At 37.1% G+C, this 25,145-nt stretch overlaps 1 protein-coding gene across 3 annotated transcripts in view; it reads right to left on the bottom strand.

Moving 5' to 3' along the window:
- MYO3B (myosin IIIB) overlaps positions 1–25,145 on the bottom strand; it is a 192,541-nt gene that overhangs the window by 52,211 nt on the left and 115,185 nt on the right. For 2 of the 3 annotated variants that reach the window (XM_064434510.1, XM_064434509.1), the window contains exons 26-31: positions 22,685–22,762; positions 20,606–20,811; positions 11,854–11,965; positions 10,615–10,777; positions 9,839–9,919; positions 1,103–1,223 (exon numbers count right to left, since the gene is read on the bottom strand). In XM_064434510.1, the coding sequence (XP_064290580.1) occupies positions 1,103–1,223; positions 9,839–9,919; positions 10,615–10,777; positions 11,854–11,965; positions 20,606–20,811; positions 22,685–22,762 (761 nt within the window). Of the gene's footprint in view, positions 1–1,102; positions 1,224–9,838; positions 9,920–10,614; positions 10,778–11,853; positions 11,966–20,605; positions 20,812–22,684; positions 22,763–23,784; positions 23,806–25,145 lie in introns of all 3 variants that reach the window. The other variant, XM_064434508.1, reaches the window with a different exon arrangement.

Consider the following 25,145-nt stretch of genomic DNA (forward strand, 5'->3'; position numbering starts at 1 on the left):
ATCAATAATCCTAAAGAGATCACAAGATACACACCCCTTAAAGACTTAAAGAAACAGAAGCTGCTGCACACGCATAAAGGGAATCATAAATTAGGAATCTCCTTCCCCAGTGAGCAGTCAAGCAAGCCCAAAACACAGCTATGATGGTAACATGTAGTGGTTTGTTCTTCACCATGAAAATCATTACCAAAACCATGTATTTATTTATTTAGTCCTTGTCCAATGATCTGAATCTTTTTCTTGCTGAAATAGAATACTTGATTAAAGGAAAATATGCTGGAGCACTACTAACCTGCAAGAATGCAGGTGTTACACCTGAACAAAGTTCTATAATAATGCTCTAGGGCATGTAGCAGAGTCAGCATGGAAGCTAACAAATCTCAATGCTATGAGCATACATGGAAAAAGAAAGAACTGTTAACTTCTCCAGAATGGCTTCAGCATTCTAGTAACTCTCAGTCACTGAAACTAATGAAAGGGATTAGTCCTGCAAATGCAGCCACCCTCCTAGAACAATGCTGGTGAGTCAAACGTAAGAGATCCCTTTTGCCTCTCATACCTGGGGAAATGTCACAAGAAGATTTGTCTGGAGTGAATCCATTGCTTAAAGTGGTAAAATACCTCTTCTCTTCAAGAGAGTACCACCATGGTTTACAGCATTCCTAGGCTTTCTGTCAGTTACACAAAGTGTCCATCTGGTCTTGACAGCTCTTTTCCCTGTCTCATTGCTGGTCTGCATGGGGCTTTTTAGGCACAGAAGGGTAACTTCCCACTCTTGGACATCTAATAACATGCACTGCAGTAAATGCTGAAATGCTGAGCACTTGCAATTCTGTCTGCAGAATCTGCAGTATCCCGGGTACTTACAAGAAGTGCACAAAACCAGGAGAGCAATCCAGAGCAAACAGCACATTTCCACTCATTGGGAGATCACTGAGATGACAAAAGCTGAAGGGAGAACTTGTTAACCTACATGTGGTCATCCTCAGAATATGGCAGATTTTTAAGAGCTGACTGAATCATGATGACAAATCTGCTCCTTTCAGATCTTGTGTGGGAAATAGCTTTTGTTAAAGAATAGATAGAAAAGGATTCAACTTACCAGTCTTCTTCACAGCCAAAATCAGAAGTAGAGCAGCTGCTTGTAAACTGAGGATCTGCTACACGCTCCAGGCTGGTTTTCAATCTTGTGTAGTTTTTACGAACAATATATCCCCTAAAAGCTAAAAACCATAGTTTTGAATCAGAAAGATTCTGCAGAAACTGAAACTGGCCCTGCAGCAGAGACTGAATGTCCCCAGCTTTTACAGAATTAGTGCACAAGAACACTCAGAACCCCACAGGAATGACTCCAATGTTTGCAATGTTACCAACACTGGGAAATTCTATGGGGCCTTATATTCTCACTGTTGACCACTTGGCACAGTCCAGGCAAGGAAAACAGGCTTCAAAAAGAAAATGTGTCTAACTTACACATTAATCCAACTCAGAATATATTAAAATAAAATCACTCCCAAAACAACTTCTTTAATCAAAACTTCCCTTTGGGTTAGTAATAATTTTGCAGAATCAGAGGCTTTACTTTCTTTTATTGTGGGACAATGGGGTGCAGAGGCAGGAACAGATATATTAACTGTAACCATGATAAAATATTTAAAATGCCACTCATAAAAACAGGGAAATATTTATAGACATTAGAATTCTTACCATTCTTAAATATAAATTAAAAAAAAAGAAAGCAGAAAAAAATAATCATAGTGGAATGATATGGTAAATAAAATAACAATTAATAACATTTTGAGGATATCTACATTCTTTATTTCCATAAACTCTCTCTGAGTTTGGGTACCTAAATACCATAATTATTTCAATAGTTTTATCTTGAGTTTTTTACATCTGTGAGCAGTAATAAAGCTCCAGCACAAAACAAAGGTAGTGATGCATACTGCACTTAGGGCAAAGGACTAAAAAGACTGCAATATACAGTTAAACTCACAAAATTCAAAATTTGATTTTGTAGGGTTTATTTCAAGCATTATTTTAAGTAGAAATACCTAAGGGGAGAAAGGACTGAATAATGAAAAAATAACTAGAGTATCAGTGCCATTGTTTCAGTTTACAACAAGCAGTTGCTGAATAAGGCTGAGGGTTGTGAGAGAAAGGAGGTATGTCCAGCTTAGTCCAGCAGGACTGCAGTTTTAACAGAGAGACAGTATGTAAAAGAATAGTGGAACTAAGCTGAGGAGATTTGATTTTTTTTTTTAAATGTTTCCTGTCCAGAAAAAGCTTTTATGCACACTAAATGCATACAAACCAGAGTTATTCTGAAGATTCTCCCAAAGGGGCAGAGCAACCCTCCCACTGGGGTCCAGAGCTCCACATTACAGGCATAAATAGGCACAGAAATAAAGCCTAAGGCAACCTCATGTGGGATCAGGATCAACACTGTAGGCTACTGAAGGAAATCAGGAGGTAGGACAAATACTGAATAAATTGAGGAACGGAGAAATTGATCAGAAGATAACAAGATTTCTCTGTATCTAACACTTCTGATTTTTATGAAAGCATTGAGTTTTCTGGGATAAGAAGCAACAAAAGCTGCCTTTTAATGAGAGGTTATGAAAATAAACAACCATTCAGAACCTTTACAGACGGCATGAGAGAAGTTCAGCCTGCTGAGGTGTTGAACCAAATACACAGCTCAGGTATCCTGAGGCTTGAGGAACTTTCCACCCTTGATAATCAGACTAGGAAAGTCTGCCTATCTGACAGAGATGAGGCAAGCTCTCACTTGTCCCATGTGATCAGGCTTCCAATCCTTAACTATCCCCTACTGACCAGACAAGAATCCTACTATCAGCAGCAGAGACAGCTGGCCAGCAGTCACCTCTCTGCAGTTCATCAGTCGATGAACTAGAAAGAAGCACTGAAACAAATGAACTGACAAAATAAACTTCAGTTTTATCCTTTGTAGTTTCTCAGCTTTTAGTACTTCTTTGCATATATGTCTATAAAATCAACCCTGCAATTTTATATTAAAATATTGTTTTTCTTTTTATCAGGGATTCTTACTAATGTCAGTATAACCATTTGGTCTTTGCCCCATCCGCTATGTAAAAATCTGCTGTATCTGACTTAATAAGCATAGTTTTTTCCCCTGTCTTCTCTTTTCAAAGGTATTTTCAAAATCACCTCCTCTTCCCACAAGATGGTTTCTAACTTTCTTTCAAATTACCTTGAATCTGAAAGGTAAATAGCTGTATTTTTACTACTTTTGACTCTTGGAACAACTGAAGTACAGGGCAAACAAACTTCTTTAAGTCTCTCAAAAGCTTCGTCAAGCACTTGTAGGACTGCATCTTTTCAACATTTATTAACAGGCTCTATAATGCTTCAAAAGAAATACATATGCAGAGAAGTCTACTGGGGGAGTCTAAGAGGCTGGGAAGCTGCTCCATCACAGCAATTTGCATTACTGACTGGTGCTGGTTTTGACACTAAGCACTTGGCTCAAAGAGTGTGAAATTAGCAGACTCATGTTGCTACTGCTCCATGAACAATCACTGCATCATTGAAGAAGAATGATTACCAGCTGTCACCTCATTTTCACCTTATTCAGTCTATATTCCAAACTTTCCAGCAACAGTAGCTTTAACCCTGATCTTTACATAGACAAAGATGACAGGATCTGACAAGCAACATAGGAACTGAACTTAATTTTAACACTGCTATTAGTAACTCGGTGTTAAATGCTTTATGTGCCACAAATTAGGACATGAATTTTTACTTCTTGTACTGATCATTTCTCACACAAAGAGAGTTTTCTTTCAGTTTCAGCACCTAGCAAACCAAGAATCTATTTACTTCAGGGAGTCTGAAGTGTGGCATCTTGAAGTTACAAACTTTTAAGGTCTAAATACAAAGGCAATATACACTACACACAATATTGCCCAATTCCAGATAGGAAAAGTCCAGGCATTTGCCTTCTAAGTCCCACAGGAAATATAGAATTACAGAGCAAATTGTGAAGCACAGCGTAAAAAGATCAAAGCTAAACAATCACAGGTCTATGAGAGAACTATAAAGAAAGGAGATGAAGTAGTTTTAAAACAGTAGAAGGATTAATTCTCAGTCATTAAAAAATCATGTGAAACAGACTTTTTCTACACATACACATTTTTGTTCTGTAACATCACCTAAAACAGCATACAACGGCAACTCAGAAGTGAAAGCTCATGCTTGCTAAAGAGAAGGCAGTTGATTTCCTAGGAACAGCACATCACTTCCTCAATTTGTCTAGTTAAAAGGGCATTCAGCAACTTAACTAACAGCATCTGAGAGAAATTAGAGCCCACAAATCTGATTATTCATTCCATGCCAAATTAATTCTAATGAGCAGTAGAAGGCATAGAGTCACATCCTTTGTTGGGTGCCATGAATACTTCCCCTCTTTCACCTTCTAGATGGATATTGGGTGATGCATGTTTAATAGCAGAAAAAAATTCCTAAATTCTCCAGCAGAAGTATTATGAGAAGAAATTATGAATTCTCACGTACAAGCAGTAACTATCAGTAAGGAACAGTGACTATTAGCAAGACTCACTGAGGCTGTCATCAGGTCTGGTGTCACTGATGCACATCAACCCTTGGACATGGAATTCACAGAATCACAGAATGTGCGGAGTTGGAAGGGACCAACAAGTTCACCAAGTTCAACTCCTGACTCACAGGATCATCCTCAGAGTCATATCGTGTGCCTGAGAGCATTGTCCAAATGCTTCTTTAATTGTTTCAGGCTTGGTGCCTGAAACCAACCACCATGTATCACAGTCTCTGATCTCGAGACTTGGTCAAATAAAAAAGTGAAGATGACTATGAAATTCTGCCAATATCAGCAAGGAAAAGGAAGAGATTTTATTGTACATTGTCCCTTCCTGATTTTAGCACAAAGTCCATTAAGAATAGTCTCCATTTTTTCTCCTCAAAATCAGAAGTAAAATCAGACAATTGAGCATTGACAGAGCTTAGCTCAGAGATGAGGATGGAATATAAAGCCCCAGAGTTTAAAACTGTAAGGCCTTCTCACTTTTCTAAAATGCTCCCTGCATATGAGCATTTTATTAGGCCTTTAATGGTTACTAGAGACATACTAAACATGAAGAATTACTGGATGCTGTAAGCTAGTACAGGACACAAGGAGATGGGAGAGTAAAGTTAACCATAGCTGTGCAGCCTGTACAAACAAGTCTGGTTCACCCTGACTGTGAAATTAAGATAATATGATAAATCAGTTCAGCTGCCATTAGGAGAGACATGTCTTCAATGTTTTTCACACTGACAATGTAGTTAAAAGAAGGAAAACTACTGATAAAAAAATAGGAAAATGGATCTGCTATTTAGCAGTCATTACCAAGAAAATTTAAAGAAAACAGTTTTAGATATATTTATCAAGGGCTTAGAAGTTTTTGGAACATTTTACTTGTGTAATTCTCAGACCTATACAATGGTATTAGCTGAGTGCATGTACACACACACACACACAAAGTAATACAAATAGATGAATAAATATAGGAATAAATATGCAAAAAATACTTCCTTGCCTTCTACTGAAACTAACATTATATTTTTGCTGCTGAAAGTCCCAAAGGCAATGCTTTTATTAAAAGCTGACATTTATTATAAATGTAAACCAGTAAATCACAGCTATTCTCTGTCCCTCTTTTTTATTAAAAGGAATAAATTTTGCCAGAAATTCATGTTAGAGATATGTAAGCAACACTGCATCAGCAGAAGTTATAGAAAGAAAGGAATCTACAAGGGGATGCTTCCTTCTGAACATCCATCACTTCTTATTTAAGGAAAAGAGCCCAAATCTAGAGTTGTTGATAAAGAATTTTCTAATACAGTATGACATATGGTGAGTGTGCGAGCACGTGTTGGAGGAGGAGACGGTGGCTCAGTGGATTAGTCATTTGCCTTTCACCTCTGGAAGCATAGTTAAACTGAGTCTTGACCAGAGCTGCACAGTGTATTCCAGATGGCTAAAGTGGACCTAATTAAAATGAATTCAGTGATGTCACCTCAGATCTAAATGAATTGCATGCACCACTCATTTGGCATTTTGGCAATGTCAGTTCACAAATAAAATAACCAGATTAAAATCCTCCCTTAAGTCTTTTGGGACAAGTCACATTGCATGGAAATACATGCTATCTTAACTAGAAAACATATTTTCATAATTGTATTATCTGTTGCTTTAAATTCTAATTAATTCTAAATTCTAATTATTCTAAAATAAACATTTAATGAGACTTGCATGTGAGGTAAATCAATGAAGCAACATTTCAGTCAGATGATTCAGTGGATTACACTGATTTAAACCAGCTGTGAATCTGGAAAATAATTTTTAAAAATCTTTGACAATATATTTTTCTCTGTCATGTAGATGTGAATTGAAACACTGTAAATTCCAATTACAAAGAAATACTCAGAAGTGCAAAGTATTGCCAACTCAAACACTTAACAGAAAATCATTCTTTACAATTTGCTTCTGAGTTAAAAAGTAGCATTTTCTAACCTTCACAGTTTGAGAAAGTGTGACTGGAAGTACGAGGAAAGACCTTGTTTATCCTGTGTACCATTTTAGCCATGAGTCTAATAACATCTGTATATTCTGAGAACCTGAGATGTAGATATGCTGAAGTACGGTAGCTTTTTCTTCCCTATTTAATTTAAATTCACTAATATTTTGTTTCTTAGTGAGGGCTTCCCCCCATCTGAAATAATGACTTTTTTTCTTGTAATATAATACACTCAGGAATTTTACCCTCATGTATATTGTGAGGGTTGTTTTTTTTCTAAGTTTGTTTTTTCTTCCAACATTTCTTCAATGGATAGTGAACTGTTGGGCCCACAGAGATCTCCAGACCACCAGCTCATGTATTTGAAAGGCATCTGTTTATTTTTAAAATGCAAATGCAGCCTACCTCAAAGACTGACTCGCAAGAAATGAACAATCTGAACAAGTCAAGAGGTTTCCAATCAGGAGCTGTGTTCCTCCTTTTTATCAGGCTATGATCACTTGCTGTCAAAACCACTTAAACAATATCCTGGAACCTGAATGAAGTCCCCCCACAATTAAAATGAGCAGGATAATCCTGCAAGAATTATTCAGGCAAATCATTTTTCACACAGTTTAAAGTAATGATAAGGTCATTTACAAAAGAAATCAGCGCCTTTGAAATGCTGACTTGTAGACAGAGGACTGCCTGGAGGAGGGCCATAGATAACAGTGAAGACTGGCCTCCTAACACTACCCTTGCAGTCCTTGGAACTGATTCTGATGAGGAGAAGGCCCAATAAGGTTAATACCCCTACTTTGATCTCTGTCAAAGCGTACCAGCAAGAATTAATTTACATTTCAGATGAAAAAGGTTGACAGCATGAAAAGGCATCTTGTTTCTGGTATGTGAATGTGCTGTAATAGATCGGGAATTCTGAAAGGAAGTTCTGAGGAAGCTAAAGGGATAAGCTGAGCGGCTGCTTTTATTGGGAAAGAGATGAAAGGAAAACAAATTTCAATATGCGCTGTTCTGTAGAAACATGTAAGCCAAATGCTTCCTAAATTCCAAGGCCTGCTTGAGCGGGGCAGGGGGGAGGGAAAGGAGAGGGAAGTACATATAGTTTAATTATATGGTTTTGCTAATGTGGATGACAAATGCAAACAATTTATCTCCCTGCCTGAAATGGCTCTTTTTAAAAAAATACAAAGGTGACTGTACTCCATTTTACTAGAAAGCTGCCTTGAACTACCCTCACACTGTAAGATGTGCAGAGAAGGGAGAGATTTAGAGTACCTTTTGTCTCCGTGTCACTAGGCACTTGGACTGTGTAATGTTATGTAAACAACACAAAAACTGTCAGTGTATCGTAAAACCTGGAAAATGGCCATGATTAGCAAGCATAAGCTTTGATTTGAAACACTGAATAATTAGCATATCGAGAAGAGAAAACCTGCACAAGAAATATTTTCAAATAAGAAGTCCTAAATATAGGTTTCCAAAGGCAGACAGAAAAGCATTGAGGATTACTATTATTATTGTTATTGCTATCATTATTCCCCTTCTACTAGAGTACCAAAGACAAGAGGAGCAGCCAGCCTAATTAATACAAAGGTTCACTGTGTCACTCTTAACCCTGTAGTCCCTAATGTTTATTCACCCAGGCTGATCACTGAAACAGTCAAGTGCCAGGTTACAAAGGAAAACACGGTGTGTGTTGGAGGGAAGAGCACTAACAAGATTCCTCCAGCATTAGGTCCAGAGGACTAACAGTGTCCCAATTCACTCCCACTCCCTCTGCTCGGCCATGTTTAACACAGTATCTAAAAGATGGCAGGAAGCAACAGAGCTCTGAATCTCTCCCATGTGTGCTGACAGCAGAATACATCAGTACCTTTCTCTAAAGAGCTAAAAATCTGTCTGGATAAAACTCTGAGGCAGACTCCAAGTGATAATGCTACACACAAGCTTCCTATTGCACCTGAGGTAACTCTCATCTTAAGGAGCTGGTAATAGTGAGACAGTCATGAGTTAAGAGTTTCACTTTCCTTTCTTCAACAAAAGGCTGTTGTAATCAAAGTCCAGGTATGCATGTGTTTGTAAAGGTAGCAAATACTGCAGTGGAAATAGTGGTAGGGGGGTACTTTAAGATCTACTCTCTGTGCTATCATGAAAACAACTGAAAATGACAACACAAAGGAGAGGAAGAATGAGAGAGAGTACTTGTGCAACCCTTCAGTGCTTGTTGCTAATGCAAGAAAAAAATTTCTTCAATTTAATAGAATATATTGCAATTAACCCTAGAGCTTCATGATTTTACATAACAGTACATATGCAAAGCTACAAATTATTATTTGATCCTAATGATACTCTGTTCCTTTTGGTAACTACAATGACATTCTGTTTTCTCCTGAAAGTCACAGCAATGCTTAATTTCAGAGTAGCAAACTAGACAACACAAAAATGAATGAATTTACTGGGAATGGTTTGAGAACAAGTAAAAAAATACTACAACAAAATTCTTCATCTAGATTTCATACTGTAAGATACAGAACAAGAGGTGACAAAGCTTAAGGAATTGTAGCACAGGAAGCTGCTAGAAGTGGTTTCTTGGTTTATCAGTAAACACATTAGCTACAATGGTTTTTTATCAGTCACAATCTTTGAACCTGGAGTTGGACAGAGAAGGTGTACTGCACTGCATCATATGGAGGCTGCTTCATATTGGCAGCATCTGAAAACACCATTGAGTTCACAGCATTCACAGCGCTGGTTCTTAGATTTCTATGCCATATGGTACTCTGCTCTCTACTAGAGACCTACACAGCCCTATGGGCCTGTTCCTCCAATAATCTCTTTAAAGTTTATTCAAATTCATATTGATATGGCTGCATAGGAGTCTGGCAGATTGTCAAAAGATTGGTCAAAGCTGGCAAACCCAGCAAGCAGTCAAAACAAAAAGCTGGCAACCTGCCAAGATCAGTGCTCCAAACAAAGACAGAGAAATGCATGTCTTGTGTCTTCCATCCACACTTTTAGCCAAGAATTAACTGAACAGCTTTTAATTACTATATATTGCTTTCAGAGAAGTACTTATAAAAGGTCTAAAGTGCATGATACCTGTCACTGATATCATTTGACACTAAAGCAAAAATAATCAAAAGTAATGTTTTTGATAGCTTTTGGTTGGACTTTTTTTTTTTTACTATAAACACTGACACACGCAAAATCACCCACAGAAAAATAGGTGTTGGCAATTGAAATACTGTTTTAATTACCTGACTGAATATGTATAGCAGCATCAGTTCTTCTGTTCCTTATTTCCTTGTACTTCCTGCGAGCTTCATATCCTCTCCAGGCTAAAAATACAAAACCATGTGCTGGAAATTACATTTATTTAAGGAATTGCTACAGAGTCTACAGGGTCAGAGATGTGCTGAAACTTTCATTTCTCCTGCCATAACTACTTCAGCCCCCACCCCCAATAGCTCTTCCCCACCCTCCCACATGTTGAACTCTGGGTTCATGACTGCAGTATTCACATCCTCACAACTTCAAACACCGCTTCCCTCATTCAAATTTTAATTGCCACCATGTGCTCACTGATATCCTGACTCAAAAAAAAGGGTGTGTCATCATTCTTGCTCACATGGTTCCCCAAATCACTATAAGGAAACCTGCTAAATTACTGATAATCAGCCTCTCAGGCTCATCTTTTGATGTATGTCTGCAATTCTGGTACACGGGCAGGGACGTGTGCTACTGCATTTCAATTATGCGCTGCATGTTATTACAGACATACATAACAATATTTTTATTTTGTGCACAGGCACCACACTCAAAATATTAAAATACTTAAATAAAGACATTCCTAAATGTTAAGATGATACTTTCGAAGTAAATCAATAATATCTGCATCAATGAGATGGAGAGAAAACACATCCAGTCATTCAGATTTCATAATAAACTGTAATTAATAAATTAACAACGTACATGCAATTTAATTGACTGAAATAGAAAGACACTTAGTAAAACAGGGAATATGAACATTTACCTGATTGTATTGTAATAGCACTATTTTCTCTTTTATCTTTTACTTTCTTGTACCTCCTTGCTCCGAGCCATCCCTTGATATAGGCTTGCATGACCACCACCCTCCCTATGACTTCTCGAAGGAACAAATTTAACTGCTCTATATGGTAATACTTAAGGAAAACCTGTAATGGAATAACAGCAAAACAAATAAATCAGTATTACAATCAGTATTATAACCTCCTGTATTTTGCCTTCTCATTAGTCCTCCAGCAGCCTATTCAAGGGTGTAATTGCTGAGAAAACTAGAAAAATACTGATTGTACCTATCATAGCAATCTTGTGATTCAATTATTTGCACTTGTGTACTTGTGGAACTTCTTTATTCCACTGATTATAATCACCCCATTGCAAATGAGATTAACTTAGCTGCTTAGAGCATGGGGCTAATAACACCAAGGTTGGGGTTCAATCCCTCTATGGGCCATTCAGGTAGGAGCTGGACTTGATAATTCTTGTGCGTTCTTCCAACTCAGAATATTCTGTGATCCTGTGGAAACACATCCCACATTTACCTTCTTTACAAAGTAAATTGGACAGTGAGATCTTTTCAGGTATGAACAATTTTGAAAGATGACCTTTCTTCCCAGTGGAAACACAAATCCTGGACTGAATTTGGTTTTAGACATAATACTGAATAAAAGCATTCTCCCTAAGGAGACAAATCATATGGGTGCTTACATACATTTTATCTGGATCTTGAACAAGAAAATTTTCACAGTTTTTCCTTTGTGTAATGTAAAATAACTCAAAGTACTGTGTGACACCCTTTTAAAAGAAGTCAATCACTCCATTTTAAACCATCAACAAAGGCTTTTGACAGAGAGAGAAGGAGCTTACCTGAAACTCCATGAATGGGTAATGGTACTAGCCAGGCTCATGTGATGGGTCAAATTGTGACATTTCAGCCATGTCATTATTAAGAAAATGGGAAACTTCAGAAAGTCACTACAACAGCAGGCATTGACAGAGGCACTGTCCTTATCAAGGCAGCCATGTGCTGAATGCACTTTGGGGAGGTACCCAAAGCACCCCTCTTGCAGCACTAACTCAGCTGGGAGGGCACTTCCATAACCTGGGAAGCTCATTGGAGCAAATTATTTTCTCTTTTGTTCATTCATGCAGTACTTTTTGAACCACTATTAGACACGATTTACAAAAGTATACTATCCTTGTGGAAATGTTAGCACCCTACACATACCTTGGTTTTCCCAAGAACCCAGTTGTCTAGTTTAGATTTCTCCAAAATGGCAAGACAGTTTTCTCTGCTACCAAGGGGAGTCTCATGTGCCTTGAACGCAAGGTAGTAATACCTGCAAAATGGCAAAGAAAGAATTGAATTGACAATCAATATGTACTTCCACTGTTTTTCTCTAGCTCCTAACTTTATCTCTAGAATTAATAGGCCAAATTCTTCCTTATACATACTTCATGACAGCTGTGTCTTCAGAAATCATGACAGAGGTGTCATGAATAGATACTTGAACATATAAATTATTAGGATAAACAATTAATTGGAATTATTATGATCAATTTTAGGAGTCTGGAGCAGACCCATACAAAACAGTATTGTCTTTTTTTTTTTTTTTGGTCCATGTTCCCCTGCAAAGAACAGCTCCTAACAATTACATTAAATAACCTATAGTTAATGAAAAAGGGTTACAAACATGTTTGAACTGAATTAAGAACCAGTTCCTTCCTACCTATACAAAACCATTATGCATTTATGAAGACTGGTTTTATAGTATTTAAGTAAACCTACTTGCAAACAATTACGTTAAGTAACAGCTAGAACATGTGCCAGTTAGTTTACAAATTTAAGGTTAATTTAGCACAAGTACATTTGGATGCTAGCAACTGCCACCTCAGCTCTCACTGATTAACTGCCATGTGTTGTCTTGGTATTAAGTTATACTTCTAAAGGTTCTACTTTAGTTACATTGGGATTGAGAGGAGGTGGCAGGTTGAGCAAACCATTCTACTAATTATTAGCATGGGGAAGAGTGATCAGATGTTCTTTAAAACATGAAGGGAAGAATGTCATCAGTGAATCTCAAAGAGAGATTCCTCTGTATCCACACAGAGTCAAGAAAATATCCCACTTTATACTGAAGAAAATATGGAGAAGCAATTAGAAAATTTAGAATTCTGTAATACTTTATTTTTTTAAGTCAGAAGAGTATGATTTTCAATTATTAGTTCCAGTTAATCTCTATATATTAGCTCCAGTTGTCACAAGCAAGAAATAAACCACTAAAACAGTCAGTTAAGATCAAACAGGAACAAAATGACATCTGAAGTGAGTGCTGGAATAAGTTCTGGACCAGAGACATAGATATTCACCAACTGGAGACATTGCTAACTCTGAATAATGACAGGATATTATGTATTACTGAGTTATTTTTAATGTAGTGACTTTCTCAACAATGTGACATTGCAAATTCTTTAACCAAGTCTTTCAAAATATCAACTCATGCCTATTAGGAGGTTTAGAGAAACATGGTGTACGCAAAAGAAAAAAGTACACCTCATTTCCTCCACCTCATTACTGAAGTGAATGACGTCAGTATTTACAAAACAAATGGTACTGAGTTGCAGTAACAAAACTCAGATTTAAAATATATGTATCACAAATATTTTTTGACATCATACAATTTAAACAGATAGCTGACAGATATGTGGGGAAATTACACTCATAGTAAATTGCTGTTTGCTTCAAAAGCCAGTTCAGATAGCCATGTGAGTTACACATCAGGAGGGAGGGAGGGAGGGAGGGACACTGGTTGTTCATGTATCTTTTAAGGTATGTTACTGATGGGAATTTTAAAACAACTGAACAGTTTTTGGATGGCACTGATGCAATAAAATATTCAAGGGAAATCTCATAATTCTTTAATCTTATCATTGACATTTCACTTACTGAAAAGTTGACTTATTTGTGACAAATATCTGAGTAAGTATCTTCCTGACTACACCATTTTGTTCACGACAAACTTCATTATCTGTCAAAGACAGTACCCTCTCCAATAGCTTTCTTTCATGATCTAGAATGCAGTTGCTTTGTTGCTTCAAAAAAAACATAATTAAAACAATGGGTATTTTTCTTATCAATTCCTATTTTAACAAATGTTTTTATAAATTTAAACGTATCTATAGTCTAAGAAAACAAGCTATTCAGAATGACAAGAACTTTAGAAACCATGGGAGTAACTACATGGGAATAACTACAGTTTCTGTATGTAAACATACTGTCTCCCAATATTTATTACAACCTTCCTCTAAAAGGTGATTTTCCAAACATTTTGATTGATCTTACCACTGCACCTGTATCTGGTTAAATATATTTACTGTTGCTTTCCAGTTATGTCATAGAACCACAGAATATTCTGAGTTGGAAGGCACCCATAAGGATCACGAAGTCCAACTCTTGGCCTTGCACAGGACACCTCCAAGAGTCACACCATGTGGCAAATGCTTCCTGAACTCTGTCTGGTTTGGTACTGTGACCATTTCTATGGGGAGCCTATTCCAGTGTGCAGCCACCCTCTGGGTGAAGAACCTTTTCCCGATATCCAACCTGCGGCTCCCCTGGCACAATGTCAGGCCATTCCCTCATGGAAAGAAGGCAGAAATGACTATACTCATCAGAAATAAGGACTAGCAATAAGACCAGCTATTTATTTTGAATTATTTCTCCTCCAGAACTCCTTTTGTAGTGTGCATTCTGTACCACATTAGGTCTCTATGTGTTCCAAAGCTCAAATCCATGTTTTTTGTGGGTATTTTTAAGTAAACACTTTGGTTTAGTGCCTGTTTTCATGACTGAATCACATAACTACAGACACCCAAGTAGTTTGACATTATGTGCTCAGGATAATTGTACAGCAGCACAGCATGTGCCAGACAGGGTCATCCAATTGTTTTATCTAATTAAAAATCTTTGTACAGTAATGGACCCTATGGAAAATTTTGGAGGAAGGTAAAATGTTTCACCCTTATGTATCTGGCAAAAGCATGCAAATATTGTACACGGTAAAATGGCACAGAATATGCCTGAAAAAAAGCTTTGGGGTATATACAACTGTTCATTTTGATTTACTGGTCTAATTTAATCTCTGTCATACTTATGTAAATCTACTGTGCAGAGATCACAGAGTGACCTCTACTTGCAACTATCACCAAGAAACCAGAAACTTATTTTCTGAAACGTAGGGCTAGAAATCACATTTGCTTTCAGATAAGATGAAAATTTCACAACTCTACCTTTTTATTTCCATATTTGCACTTGTTATTTCAGCATGAAATATCGTAGCCAGGAATATTTCAGTGTTCTACATTAAACCAATACTTCTATTGTTATTTTAAAAATATATGTTTATGATGCTTCACATGCTATTTCATAAACATGCACATATTTGTGCAAAAACATATCCTTCTCCTGAGTTATACATCCTGCTTGAAAATTTCCTATACCTGGCACAAAGTCATCTACATGTTTCCTAAAAGTACTTGACTAATCACATTCTCACTAGCAGTAAGACTAAGTAGGAGGAAAGTAATTTCCCCTCAGAAGAACTGATTTCTCAAACCTGATGAAACTCTGGAATTCTACATTTCTTAATTAGAGGTTTTTACTCTGAAATACATATTATTCTTCATGGATGTGAATATTATTTCAGAAAAAACTTATATTAAAATGGGATTAACTGTACTTGCTAGTCATTAGAAATAAAATAACATTTTTAAGAGCTGAATTTAACCTTAGAATGCAAAGCTAGGATGTGCAGAAGTAAGGTTAAATGCTAAAGACACCCAAGTATACTAAGATATGGAAAACTTCTATGCATTAACTATCTGTTTTTTTAGTGTTGGTGGTTTCAGACTAAATAAACTGACTGTAAACAAATGGTTCAATTTCCCACCTCCCCCCAAAGGCTAAACTGTGAAACTGTTCCATAAAATGCATTTAAACAGCACCATTAACTACTATACCAGTGTCTCTCACTGAAGTTCCCTTCACATTTCAGACTTAAAGGCTGCATCAATTCTACATAATTAACTCAAAACAGTAATGATTAACCCTTTTTCTCTTTAAAACAAATCTTTGTACTAAAATGTAATGGCCTGAGGTGGATAATGGATAATGATATGTGAAAAGCATGAGGTACAAAATCTCTTTCTAGCCAGACCACAAGCAACAGTAGGAAGATTCTCAGAATCACAAAATTATCTGTTCCTTCTAAGCCCTGGAATCAGAAACTTTTTAAAAAATAAGACTTTTTTTTTAAGAACTACAAGAGCTGTAAAATTACTTCCAAAAATTTCTAACTTGGTTATTGGTTGTATCTCACCTCTTTCAGAAATCTTCAAATCTGAATTCACAAAAATAATTACATTTAACTCCATCTTAAAAATATAAATAAAAAACCAATACAACATTTAAGATACTCTATCATTTTTCTAAATAAAAATAATACAACATCTAAGATATTCTTGAAATTCAGTAACAGATATCTAGCACTTATGCTGTAAATCATCTGACAAATACAGAATCAGAAATACTCTCAGAAAAGCCTAATTTGGTGCAATGTGCAAATTCATAGCAGATAGCAGACTTTCCGCTCCTAATATTTTCCTATCATCTCCATCCTGCACCCACTTACCAGTGTTTTGTGAATGGGAAACATCTAGGAAGTGTATATGGAAGGTCCAGTAGTTCACCATATTTAAAGTGTATGGGAACATTTTATAGATCTGGTGAAATCTTAAAGCCACTGAAACAAATAAACACTTCCATAGTAAATAGTAAAATCAAGGTATCAGGCAATGTTAAAATTTTGTTTACAGAAATCACTTGTGAACTTTGATATAATGCAAGTTTGCTGTTAAAAGTAGGCTTGCATTAAAAATGCATCATTTAAAAAGAAAGAATTTTTTATCTGTAGCAAGTCTGTTGGCTTCTAATTTAATTCAGTGCTTCCCTGATTTTGCATAATAAGCAAGTGTATCACCACCTAATTTTTGGTGTTAGAAGAAAGCACTTACTGAGGTTATATGTTTTATAGGGCTTTGTAATGTTTGACCAGTTTTAATACCTAGCTCCACTCCATGCAAAATGTGACTTATTAAGGCAAATGAGACTTTATGTGGTCATGAGAAATGTAACACTGGTGGTTTAGAAACTGTGTATACCATGTGTACTAACAGTGACCTTATGCAAATTTGTCCTGTGAGATTGAAAAAGCAGAACCAGCCTCACTGGGATCACTGTTTCAGTAAGAGTACTGGTATTGCCATGATTGTATGATCAGAGTAACATCATCTGACTACTGTGGAATAGGTAATGCTTATAGTAAAAGTTTATGCTGCAACTTAATGCAGTGCAAAAATTGTAATGTTAACATAAACAGCCAGGAAAGAAAAAAGACAATCCTTGAATGAAACTTGTGCAAAAGTTCTCAACACACTCCTATGAGCTGATGAAGCAATACAAGCATGACAGCATTTAGTACCATTGGCCTAGCGAGTCCCTCACCTTTCAACCACTGCACAGTATATGCAACATAAAAGGAGGATCCAGCTGGGGGATTTGTGGTGAGGACACACCTGCACACACATCATGTCACGTGAAGCTCCAGGGGCACTCAGCAAGGAGTGCTCCTTCCAGTGGGACCTTCAGTGCAGGTCCCCATGAGAAAGCACAGCTCCTTTAAACTGCTATGCAGTGCATGGTCACCACATGACCCCGCATTCAGGCACACCTGGCTGACTGATCACTTAATAACTCCTACCTGCAATCTGAGATCCCAGCCTGAAAGACGGGCCATGCTGCTTCATAGCAAACATAAGACAGATGCATGATGTCATGGGGTGCAAGACAGGGCCAAGGGAGACAAAGTGTCTAAGACTTGACAGGGATACAGAGTTTACAGGGACTGCAGATTACATTTTTCCTACTTTAAGTAAAAGAATATGTATATTTATATACATAAACCAGATGGTAATACACTTGGCTGAAGAAACATTGTGTGAATGAGTTTCCCAATTAAGCCCTCTCCCCACCATCTGTTTTTTAACCCAATAAACTATATCCAGGTTTGCAAATAATCTGCTCTACATGAAAACAGAAGACACGTAAAGAGTAACATTAGACAGAGCTTTATCTTTTGTTTACCTCCCACCTGATAAACTCTGAATGGGTCTGTTCCCTGCCTTTGATTGTTTTGTCCTCATATTTCCTGCTAAGAGTTTACAAAACAGCATTATTGAATAGGCAGATAAGAAGCACACCTATTTGTTTAATAACATCAAGGGAGAAAAAATGCTGGCTCATCCATTTTGTTGTTCAGTTGCTCAAAGGGATCAAAATACCAATTAACTTGCTGGCTTAAAAAAATCTTTGATATCCTTACATTTACTGACATTTTGAAACTCTTCTTCATACTTGCCTAATGCCTTTTTGATTATGAACAAAGAAGTGCCAATCTGTTTAGCATTTGACCTGTTTTCTCAAACATTTTTATGTATTCAACTATTTAGCTCCTAAAAACACTTGACTAGTTATAGCTGTAAGTTGAAGAAAAATGTTTCTTGTTCCACTGATAGCTTTATAAAGTATTGTTTGATTTTATTTGCAAGAGCAAAAGAGAACAGAATTTGTTTTAAAATAAAGCATGAGCTGAACAAAGGAGCAAGAACATCTCCTTTCCCGGCCTCACTTATATTCTGAACTCAGAAGCTATCTTTGCTGTTGTAGAAATTGCTAAATCTACTCCCCTCTCTTTCCCCTTTTGTCTTGACTTTCTTTCCTTAACAAATTCCATCAAGTTGGACTAAAAACTTGGGGAGTAATTGACAAGATATTAACTGCAACTTGCCCTTATCTGCAGGAATGGAAAGCTACAGTCAATGCTGGTTTTATTACCCTTAGCTTTCAAGGTTGTACTCAAATTCAGCGCATTTTTGAATAAAAGGATCTCCTGGCAAGAGAAGGCTCAATTTCCTCTCAATTTACACTAATTCCTGTGGAGTTAATCTTAGCTCACGTACATGTAAATTGAATAAAAGTTGTGGTTAATAATTCTGCTTTCAGTTGCTTCAGGATATTGCAAATTGATTACATTATTAATGATCACAAAAATTAATCTGTTAAATGTGCTCTACAATGGTGTCACCTTACTAAAATTAGTTAGGTCACAAAAGACCAAGTGACATCAGCTGTTCCTCATACAGCTCCCCTTTGAGGCCCTTCACTATCTTTGCTGTGCTGTTTTAACACTTTTTGTATAGTTTTAATGCCTTATATTGTGGTGAATATTACTGCATGTAATATTCAAGGTGAGGCTGCCTCAGAGCAGAGCAGAGCAGAACAGAGCAGAGCAGAGCAGGACAATCCCTCTCTTGCCTGGCTGGAGATGTTGTACCCGATGCCCCCAGGACATGCTTGGCCCTCCTGGCTGCCAGGGCACTGCTGACTCACATCCAACTCGTCAGTGACCTGGAGCCCCAGGTCCCTCTCTGTGGCACTGCCCTCCAGCACCTCATTCCCCAGTCTGTCTGTACATCCAGGGTTCCCCAGTTCCAGGCGCAGAACCTCACACTTTTCCTTGCTGAACTTCATATGGTTGGTGTTGCCCAGCCCTCTAATTTGTCAAGGTGTCTCTGCAGTCCCTTCCTGACTTCAAGAAGTCAACAGCTCCTCCCAGTTTTGCATCATCTGTGAAGTTTTTTAGTATCACTTCCAGCCTACATCCAAGACATTTCTAAGGACATCGAGGAGCACACGGCTGAGGATGAAATCCTGTGGAACCCCATGAGTGACTGGACACCAGTCTGCTGTCACCCCATTCACCAGAACCCTTTTGTGCCCAAACTGTGAGCCAGTTGCTCCCCCATTGTAATGATGTGTTTATCCAGCCATGTGCTGGGCATTTTCTCCTGGAGGATACCGTGAGAGACAGCATCAACAACCTTACTGAAATCCAAGAAGATGACATCAGCTGGCTTTCCTGGGTCAGCCAGGTGGGTTTCTCTGTCATAAAAGGAAATCAGGTTTGATAAGCAAAACCTTCCTCTCATGATGCTGTGCTGGCTGTGACCAGTGACTGCACTGTCTTTCAGTTGTTTTTTAGTACCTCCCAGAATAATCTTCTCCCTAACTTCATCAGGCACTGAAGTGAGACTAATGACTTGCTTTCAGTAGATTCATTAATTCTGTATTGTCTGGATAAGCAACCTCCAGTTCTAAAAATATCACACCATGACCTAGTCATTCACTACTTGTTCCTACTGTTGCCTAAATGGTTAATGGTAGTTCTTCTGCTCATTGTTGAATTGCCAGTCCTGCACACTGAAAACCAGTAAATACTACACAAAGACACATTTACAATATAGAGGAAACCATACTTATCATGAAGCTTATGCTTCATTGCCATCATAAAGACAATTGCATTTCCTGAATAAAATTTATAACTTTTTGGGATTATGTATTAAAGCCAGTAATAGCAGCCATGAGAAGGGATAGGGTGAACAGAGATCTGATTATTATTCATGATATCTCTAAGATAAATGACTCTGCAAAGCTAAATCTGAAGCTTTTGTATCAGTTCATTTTTAAACACGTGCACCTTCAGCTTCATCTGATGGCTGAAGGTCACTGACCTTCCAAAATCCTAGAATTACCTGAGCAGAATGCACCATTTCCACGTGTTGCCTCTACAGAGAGAGCCATGGAGACAGGCTTGCTACTTGTGCTCACTGCAGGTTTCACACTGACTGTTTTCCATTAGAGATCAGATATCTCTTGTAGTCTTTATCTCTGAAAGTCCCTGTCCTCATTAGACATTGAGGCCACACAGCTACGAGCAACATTTGTAGAACCTTCTGTACTTAAACATAGACTATATCTTACTGAATAGAATATTAGGAAAACAGCCCTCTTATACAAGTCTTACCTTTTTACAAACTCTTCAAAGAGGATGCGATGAGAATACCCTTTCTGACGTATCTTGACAGTTTCCAGAATTCCAGTGTATCTTAGCTGCAGCAGAACTCTCTCATGAGAAAACATCAATGCTTCTCGATCATCGTTAGGTTTAATGCAGCGGATAAAGTGAGGCTGCCCAACAACCATTTTGGATAAAAGATCCATGAGGGAATACTAGTGAGGAAAATAAAGAAGATGCACATACTTGGCAAAAAAACTGCAATGGAATGACTTAAGCAGGAGATTCATATTTGTAAACAATTTGTAATGCTTGATTATATCTTAATCTGTAATGTTAATCTCCATTGCCCTTTTATTAATTTTTAAGATTTCAGCTGAAACATGGAACCTATTAAAAATTTCAGTTGTAAAAAAAATTTAAATATTCTGAATCTGATCTCTTACTTCTTACACCTTTCTCTTCTCCTTATATCACATTTCCATAGTTGAAGAATGTCCATTAAAAAAAATGAAGTAGAAAATTGTCCTAACTGTAATTCTACTGTAGACGCATTTGACTGATCAAATACCCCCAACAGAAATACAAGCTTTACCATGAAACAATCACTGAAATTCACAGCAAATGAATTTTTGAACCCAGGAAAGGGTTGCAAGAAGTCATCAGTTCAGTGCTCTGTCCACAGAGAACACTAGATGTATCTTTAAGGTTTCAGGCACATCTCTGTTACATTAATTTTTCAGAATCACTGAGAATATAAACTGCACAGTCTCCCTAGAAATCTGTGGAGTTGTGCTATATGATCACAACTATTCATAAAGTTCTTAGCATCTAACATAAATCTTGCCTCTGAAATGTAGGTCCATTACTTCTTTTCCTATCCACCCTAGACACACAAAACAATTTACTCCATTTCATTTTAAGCTAAAATGAAAAATGTTTGATCAGAGTATATATTTTTTTTATTGACCCATCTGAATACTGATACTCCTGCTCTATACTCATCTCATTAAGCTTTTGCACAAGTATGTGTTGCCAACTATGTTCCATCTCATATAGCCATATGTGTCTCAAAATCACACACAATTCCAAGCTGATTGTTGTCACCTTGCCTCAGGCTGCATGTGTATTACAGTCTACTTCCACACTCACTCCCCCATTACTTTAATTTTTTTTTCCTTTTACAGTTCCTACAGAGCTGGCATTTCTGTGGTCCTGTGCATGAGCACTCCAAGTGCACACCTGTATGGTAAGTCTGAAAGTCAGTGTCCTTGTGCTCTCCACACCAGAGCAACATCTCAGTATGCACCAGCTCCCTCTATACCCTTCCTTACACTATTCTACAAAACAAATTGATCAGGTATTCCTACACTGCTTGAAGCTTTGATTCACACTGGTTAGCACAACTCTGTGAACTTCCCTATTCTGCATGGCACAAGTGCAGCCCAAGAGCCAACTGCTGAAAACTTTTCCACTTTGCAATGACTGCAAGAAAAAAAACAGTAACCAAGAGTCTTGGACTAGTACTTTCTTGCCTCCTAAGCTTCCAGTTCCAACATTCTCAATGCCCTTTCCCTGCCTGTTTGATTTAAACACATGAGCAGAATGTGCATTACCTCAGACAGGATCACTACTGATAAAATGGCAACCTATATGATTTACAACAGCACTCCAAAAGATGGATTGTTTTTAATTTATTAGCATAAATGAAAAATCTTAATCTTTAAAGGTATGTATGCCTCAGCTTGTTAAAAAATATGGAGACTTTAGTGATAGCATCTATTTTATTTGCACAAAATTGGTGTTTTGTTTATAATGAGACCTGTTCTAGACCTCTAGCATTTTAGACAGAAAATAGTTTAGGCTCTAGATTCCGTTATCAATGTATTCAATCAAATAACAAAAATATAAGTATGAGGAAACAAAGAGAAAAAACAAACAAAAAAAAGTTTATGACTCTACGGAGGCCATGTAACAGAATAAAAAAATTCTCTGATATTGCTCTTTGATCTTACTATCCCACAAATATTTTATATATATCTATTGGTCTTATTATCAAAATGCTTGCTTTCATTTTAATTTTTGTACCCTAAAATAGGAAGCCATAGTTTGCCGCTTCATGTTAGTTGTTTCCTCAGGATGCCGCATAACCTCCATTGTGTCAACCTGGAAGACAAAACTCTGATGTGAGGACTGCTCCAGAAACACTGCAGACCCACCCACCTTGCCCACCAAAGCTGGGTTCAGTTTTTGTTGTAGTCATTCCTTCAGGTGTGAGTACTTCAGAATACTTCATCAGAGATAGCAGGGCCAGCTTCTAACAGATGCAGAACACACTGATTTTGAAGAGGTTTCTAAGCATTTTGAATTTTTTTTCATAGTATAAGAGCACTCTAGCTTGAGGATAGTATAACACTCAGCCAGTGAAATAACTGTCAAGTTGCAATACTTTAGGAACTGATTTCTAAAAAGTATTCCTTTTATTGCCACTACAATGAACTCTAGCAGGACTTGTATATATAAGAAAAGTTATCATATTTGTAATAGCCAGGATGTAAATTGAACTGCCTCATTTTGCTCATGTATGGAAAAAATACTGTAGGATAATGAATGGCAAACAAAGTAGGTAGAATATGTAAGTCTGTTCCCTTCTCCTACTATGGTCAGTATTAATTACTTTATATTGCCATTTTCATGCCAAGAATCTCAGCAATCTTATCCTGCTGAATTGTCACTTTTTCAGCATTGCAGAAGAGTTATTTTTAGAGGATATACATGGACAGTGAACATACTGCTCCTTATAGATTTTAGTTATATTGTTAGTACAGCTGTTCTTATCAAAATGAAACCAGAATTTATGAATGAATATAACTGTGGTTATCCATAACAAGCAGATTGTGTTGCTACATTACAGCTCACCAAAATTAAAGAAAATTAACCAGCATCCTGTTTGCATGGAGCATTAACAGCATTTTAGCATTCACTTACTTTGTGGCAGTTTACCATCTGCTCTGACCAGGTGGCATTTGTATAAACCAGATAATGCCGTTGTCAGCACCTGTGCTACACTTCCTGGACTTTGCTCCACACAATAATTTCTAACATTCACTGACTTAAAAACACTCTTCTGGACACTGAAATAATTGCTGAAAGATTACAGTTCTCAATAAAGTAACTGAGACTCTTACCTTCAGGAGGTATTTAGGAGACTGCATGCAAAATATAAAGGAAATGAAGTGCTAAGTAATAATAGGTAAAAAAATGGATTTTGTGTTGGGGAAGAAATCAAAAGAAATCTAGTGAGGTCAAGATTCAGAACACAGATGGCACAAATGAAGACAGAGTTCAATAAGGATGACCACAAAAATTTAAATATGTTTTTGTAATCTGTGAAGCTCTGGCCCAGAATGGCATACATGCATTGGTATACATTAAAAAAAAAATAAAAAAAGAGAGATGCAGTTTGTTAACAGAATGCTCTGTAATATATTCCAGAAGAAATGCCTTATCTGCACAGGTAACATCAAACATCTTAAGAGGTTATGTGACAAAGTAAATATCAATAAACTAATCAAAACAGCAGGCAAGCCCATGGGGAAGGATATGGGAATGTTTCAAGATTATCTTGGAAAGACATCTAGTTTCTGAGGATTGTTATCTAAATCTCTAGTAAATGTCAGGTAAAAGACAAAAGCCTTAACAGTGAGCACTGACAGTAAGTTCAGAATAACTGGTAATATTTAATGTTATAAGATACACAATTTAATTATAAATAAGATCAAATAAAGAACAAGAGCAAATAGTTTGAGGACTGATCTGAGCCCAAATGCCAATGAATATGAGGTTCTAAATAGGATTCTCCTCTGTCAAGAAAAGCAGAGACTCAGTGATGTTGTTGGAGACGGACCACTCACAATGTCTCATATTCATATCTCATATATCTGCTGGTCAATAAAGGGCGGTATCATCTCCTTTTCACAGCTGCTTATTTTCACCAAAACTGTAGAATCTACTATCTTGGGACTGCCAATCTATCAAATATGGCTTACAACAGACTTCTGGGCTCAAAAGAGTGGTTTTGGTTTGAGTTTTCTTGGGGCAGCAAAAGGAACAAATGCACAGAAAGACAGATGGTCAGAAACACTCACAGAGATGTAAAACAATTTTTCTCAGAAAATTAGGCTGAAAGCAGTAATGTTAGATTTCTCTTCCTATGAATGAAGTTGTAAATTCAGATCTCTGCAATAGGTAAGAACTAGAATAATTTTCCAAATCTTTTTGACAAGGAATGTTTAAAGTTTTCATTAGAAAAATTCTGATAGACCCTGAAGCTGAGGGGCTCTTCTTGTAAAACTTTTTAAGAAGTTTTTGTCTCTCATTAATGTACAACACTGCTTGTCTATGAAGCCACACAATTTTACAGTAGGGCAACAACCTCACATACAACAGACAATAGGCCTTCTCACAACTGGCTTGCTAAAAAGTGACAGAGCATAAAAAGAATGTCATGATCTAAGAATAAGAATGTCATGGTACCTCATATTTTAAA

The sequence above is a fragment of the Passer domesticus genome, chromosome 10 (assembly GCF_036417665.1).
Source record: "Passer domesticus isolate bPasDom1 chromosome 10, bPasDom1.hap1, whole genome shotgun sequence".
Lineage (NCBI taxonomy): Eukaryota > Metazoa > Chordata > Aves > Passeriformes > Passeridae > Passer > Passer domesticus.